Source organism: Sinocyclocheilus anshuiensis, unplaced genomic scaffold (assembly GCF_001515605.1).
Source record: "Sinocyclocheilus anshuiensis isolate Anshui unplaced genomic scaffold, SAMN03320099.WGS_v1.1 scaffold891, whole genome shotgun sequence".
In the NCBI taxonomy this organism is placed as follows: Eukaryota; Metazoa; Chordata; class Actinopteri; order Cypriniformes; family Cyprinidae; genus Sinocyclocheilus; species Sinocyclocheilus anshuiensis.
This window is the reverse complement of record NW_015546076.1, coordinates 114,676-120,309: the sequence shown is the minus strand read 5'-3', so window position 1 is coordinate 120,309 and position 5,634 is coordinate 114,676. Positions and strand designations below refer to the sequence as shown.

General features: G+C 35.9%; 1 protein-coding gene across 8 annotated transcripts in view; it reads right to left on the bottom strand.

Annotated features, from left to right (window-relative positions):
- LOC107699893 (phosphatidylinositol-binding clathrin assembly protein-like) overlaps positions 1-5,634 on the bottom strand; it is a 23,434-nt gene extending 17,800 nt beyond the window's left edge. For all 8 annotated transcript variants that reach the window (XM_016501324.1, XM_016501327.1, XM_016501329.1 and 5 more), the window contains exons 1-6: positions 5,291-5,634; positions 2,759-2,901; positions 2,568-2,643; positions 2,096-2,198; positions 1,661-1,754; positions 1,407-1,518 (exon numbers count right to left, since the gene is read on the bottom strand). In XM_016501324.1, coding sequence (XP_016356810.1) covers positions 1,407-1,518; positions 1,661-1,754; positions 2,096-2,198; positions 2,568-2,643; positions 2,759-2,901; positions 5,291-5,420 — 658 coding nt within the window. In that variant the 5' untranslated portion in view covers positions 5,421-5,634. The remainder of the gene's footprint in view (positions 1-1,406; positions 1,519-1,660; positions 1,755-2,095; positions 2,199-2,567; positions 2,644-2,758; positions 2,902-5,290) is intronic.

Below are 5,634 nucleotides of genomic sequence, written 5' to 3'. Positions count from 1 at the left end.
AAATACTTAAACTAGTAACAAAACATACTTACAGTCGCTGATTCAGAAGCGCCAGATTGTCATAGCAAAGTCGGAATTGACCCTTTTTTTTTTTTTTAAATAGCCTTTGTGCACAGCCAGCCTTGTACTCTTCTAGGTTCAAAAAACTGTCGTCCATAAAATGCGTTGCACAAATTCGAACATCTGGGTTGTGCTGTTCTGTTGTAAACAAATCTTAACCAATGATTCCTAATTGCATCTACTTCCGGAAGGCCAAATAAAGTGCTGTTGCTTTCGCACTGAAACACACAGCATCTCCCTGACATGGCTGCATCAACACTACTGCTGTTCCTGAAACCACGCCTTCTTTCTTTGCGTGCACATTTGGGAGGCATTATGCTAATATTTCCACATAGTGACGTAGGTATGTGGGGGCGTGTTAGAACGAGCCGTTTTAGGTAGGCGTGGTTGACTCTTAACTTTGATAAAGAATATCTCTTTGGATTTGAGACTTTAGTCTTTGCAACTTTACAGATCTTCTTTATGCACCAAGAGCTTGTAACACTCCAAAGAGAAAGGAAAACTTGAAATCGCATCATATGACCCCTTTAAAATAGCTTACCATCACTTTTTTTCATAAAAATCTGCAACTAGGATAAAAAAATAACAACTGAATTTGACATTTTCAAAGAAAGGTTTTTTTTTTTTTGTGAGTTTTGTAGACTGGGGAAAGTATGGGGAAAGAGAAGAAATGCAATTTATAAAATGCATAATGCAGAACAGATTTGAACCTTCATAACTGTGAGTACAACTTCTTGTGAGCATGTGCACCACTGTCGCAAACTTTTGTCAAATTTTAAGAGCTTATAGGAATATTTAAAGAAAATGTACTAAAAATCTACTCACCCTCAGGCCATCCAAGATATAGATAAATTTGTTTCTTTGTCTGAACAGATTTAGAGAAATTTAGCATTGCATCACTTGCTCACCAATGAGCAAGAAGGAAGCATTATTTTGGCCAGAAGCAATGGTTTAAAGTTAAAATGCCTTGATCAGTTTGTTTCTTACTAGCACGCTTTACTACTAGTTTTTTGCTTCACAAGATGTTAATTGGACAGGAGTTGTGTGGATTACTTGTGGATCAGTGTGATGTTTTTATCAGCAGTATGGACTCTCCTTCTGACGGCACCCATTCACTGCAGAGGATCTATTGGTGAGCAAGTGATGTAATGCTACATTTCTCCAAATCTGGCCTAAGGGTGAGTAGATTTTCAGCAAATTGTCATTTTTGGGTGACTATTCCTTTAAACTAATATTTACCACATATCTGTAATGTGCATCTTTCATATAAAAGTGAAGAGAGTGTATTTCTACAATATTTTGTTTATTTATTTAGAATTTAGATGAAAGCATCTTGAAAGACCTACCCAGTAAGTTTATTATCCCTTCATTGTAAGCTGCAAAAAGACGGATGGAGTCTTTGAAGAGAAGCATGAAGGCTGCATTGATAACCCCATTGGTGAGTTCATTGGCATTGACCTGGACAAACACAAAATATATATATATATGCCACACAACTGCTTTGCTTATACAGCGTATCTATTCATTGCATATATTCATAAGTCATCTTTTAGCAGTGAACATGCATGTATATAGATCAACCGTCAGCTCTCTAACTTACATTGAAGTCAAGAAGGGTATCCATCTGGTTCTGTATAATGGGGATGGTTTTAAGAAGCTTCTCTGTGTTCATGGTTCTCATCACTCCGTCCACCCTTAAGGAAAAGATTTTAAAATATAGGTCAAATGACATTAAGGGGATCAGTGCATGGAGGTTTAGTGGATGATCGAGCACAATGACATCAAGCACTTAATGCAAGCACTTCAAACCTAGTGCTGCACAAATCCCCCTCAAATGATTTAGAACAAAAACTACAGGTAAGGCTAAAAAAAAAAAAAATCTTTGTATCAAGTGAAAAATTTGCTGGCCAAATGAATCACTGTTTGAGTTACATAATGCACTTAATGTCAAATTCAGCACACTAAAGAAAGCAGGAACTAGATACTACCTTTAGATTCAAAGTCATTTTATAAAATGTATAAAAAAATATCCTACCCACGCTTTACTTTTGTGAAGTCAAATGCCACCTGTCGATATGAAACCGCTTTCTCATTCAGATATCGACTATACCTCCGAATGAATGTTGACATATCGTAACCTAGGGAGACACCAATAAATATCACAGTTAAGAAATAAATGATTTTATTCATAAAAATGTTAAGGAGTAGTTGCTTTAAGGATCACAGAGGAAAAGTGCTACAATCAGAAAATAGGAATTTGAAATGTTAAATTAAATCTGTAAAGTAAATGTTATAAATATTGTAAAGCAAATTACATGAATTAAAAAAGAAAATGTTATTTTAACATATTATGTACTGTTATAATGTTATTTTAACATATTATATATCTATTACTATGTTGTAAAATATTTTACAACTATTTAAATAATACAGCCAAAGATGAGAACAGGGAAAAAAATGAAACCGCTGTAGAGCCTGAAGTAATTGTGTGGAGTTCAATACTGTACCTTGTAGGCCACTTTTGTCCAGGAAATTACTGAGGTTGAATAATGTGTTCCTGGAGGCCAAGTACTGAATAAATCGCTGTAACCAAAATAATGTTTAAAAATGTTTAATGCATAGACTTATTTGCAGATCTTCATTAGCGCATGGAAAAAAAAATTATTAAAAAGTGGACAGCTTTCCCACAGTCACGCACCTCGTTCCCGTATACCATGAGGTGATGTGTTGTGATTAGAGACTTAAAGACCACCACCCAGCTGGTGCTGGTGGTCCTCTCGAACAAAGAGTCGGCCAGCTGAGGAATGTTCACATTCATCTCATTGGTACAGTGTATCAGGTCTACAACAGAAACAGAGATTTCCTTTAACTACTGACATTAATAACTGGGTGAACAGGCAAGAACTGAGTCTAAAGACTGCACTTGTATAGAGCTTAAAATGTATTAAATCAAAGGATTATCATGCATTTATAACATAAAACAGAAAGCGCACATATATAAGCTTTGCTACATATAAAATGCACTTTATTCTGGATTATGTAACAGGAATTGCACAGCCCACTACTAAAGGCTGGAATATACTACACGAAAATCTGAACAGATTTTAAAACACTGGGCAACATACACTTACCGACTTTGTAATAGTCACAGAGGAAAAACTGTCGCCTTGTTGCTAGGAGACACGTGACAAATGAAAACAATGTGTGTTCTAAAATCGGCTGAAAACATGTTTGATATCCTCCGACTGGATGGAATCAAAGTCTGAAGCTAAAAAATCGGCGTCTGTGACCATCATACACTATGTGATTTTCTATGAAATCTGTCAACTCAAATCTGTAGACTGGCTCTGACTTTCAGCAACTAGCGTCGATTTATCTAAACTGTAAATCGGCAGAAAACCGGGGCAAAAATCGTGTAGTATATTCCAGCCTTAACTCTTCTAGCGGACTTTCTAGATAAAATGTTCACTGCACTTCTGCAAATATGCTTTATGGGAGTGAAATAGTTGTGGTGTAGTCTTCATATAGACAGTGGTGTAGTGCAGTTTCTGATGAGCTGCTACTTTCTGAATGAATGAGGTTGACTTCAGTCGTGTGGTTGGTTGGTTAGTTGGTTGGTTTGGTGTAAGGCAGCTGCCTCCAGAACACTGCCAACTTTGATTCATCCAGTTATGTCACTCCTACTCCTGAGAAACAAAGCCCTCACCACAAAAGATGTCAACGGAAGTGTTCAGAATCAGATCTTGTCTGTTCTACAGCTAGAGATATATCAGGCGAAAACAGTTCAACTTTTTTGGGGGTGAAAAGAACCATAAGTAACCATAATTTATGTGATATACTATAACTTAACTTAACTAAAACTGTAAGAGCTGTATGACTTTCTTCTGTGGAACATAAAAGAAGATATTTAGAGAAATGTCAGTTTTTAAATGCTATTTTAGTTTTATTAATATTTTTAATTCGTTTTTCATTTTTAAATTTCCTGTTTTCATTTTAACTTTAAAGTTATAGTAATTTTGCTGTTTGTCTTTTATATATATATATATATATATATATATGTATATATATATATATATGTCTATATGTATTTATTTTTATTTCAGTTTTAGTTAAGTACATCAAGTTTGCCTTTATGGTCTCAGTTTCAGTTAACCATAATAACCTTTCTTCAAAATATATTATTTTATGTTCCACAGAAGAAAGACAATCATAGAGAATTGGAATGACATGAGGGTGAGTAAATGATGGCAGAATTTATTTTTATTTTTTTGCTAAACTATCCCTTTAAGACTTAAAATTGTTAAGTTTACTTCCATTCAAACAGACTGCTGATTAAAATTACCAAATGCTTCTCTAGTTATCACAAAGTTTCAGATAGTTTCAGACAGGAAAAAATACTGACAAAAAAAAAAAACACGACTTCCTCACTGAACTAAGAGGACAAAGCTAGGGGCGTGTAAGGTGCATATAATTCTAGGGATCCAGAAAACAATTACTACATTCTATTTTCCTTTTTAAAAATCCTAACTATAGTCCTTCAAGCATGTCATAACTTGTCTTATAACGCTGTAAGAACTTAATGAATGAGAAGTCAGGCCTGGCTGAATCAGACGTAAATAGAGATCTATTCTCAAGCACAGACTTACTAGACTGGCACTAGACCAGCACTTCTTAAAGAAGGTGCACAGCGTTCACAGACATCACCTGCCTGACGCCAAATGAACATGAGAATCAAATTGAAATGAACTTCTAACAATTAAAATACACCCGAAACAATAACCCATGCACAACAGCCAGTGTTGTGCTGCTCGAGAAAAATAATAGCACTAATTTACTTCTGCCCAATGAGCATTATAAGGAATTAACATCTAACCAGAATTTACTAGTATGGCAATATTGAGGAGATTTACATGAGGTCATAAACTATATTAAAAAGCATTATGGGATCAAACTTAATGACAATCCACTCATCCTTGCTTATATAAAAATAGCAGTTTTGCACATGCACAGTCCTGCTTCAATACAGTTGAAAGTGATGCATGTCAGTTTGTCAGGTCAAAATCTTACTAATATTATTACATAGGAGCCTGTCTAAGCACATTAGCTTAGCACAACCAGGGCCTGTCCATTGTACAATAGCCTAAAATCGTAGACATAACAATCAAAGCAACAGCTCTACACACGTTCATCTTCGCAAATTCATATTAAACACGCAGCTGATAATACTTACAGTCCAAATGCTTCTTTTTAGGGCCCATTATTTCGTGCGTTGTTGCCTTGCACACAATTTTGGACACGGCTGATCCAGTAACGCTATGCTGAGCAGCAGTTATCCTGTCTGTAATGCTCTGCCCAGACATCTTCAAAGCTTTCCAGCGACCGACAATCAAATAATAGGTATGAATGTTGAAATTCACGCTGCTACTAAATAGAGTTCACAGTTCCCGGTCGACCTCCTGCCGTACGATACGAGTATACGGGGAGACAAAGATTGGTCGGACAAGAGGAGGCAGATGGGAAGCCTTGCACACAGTTATCCACTGCGAGAGACGATGATGAATCTACAAATGATGT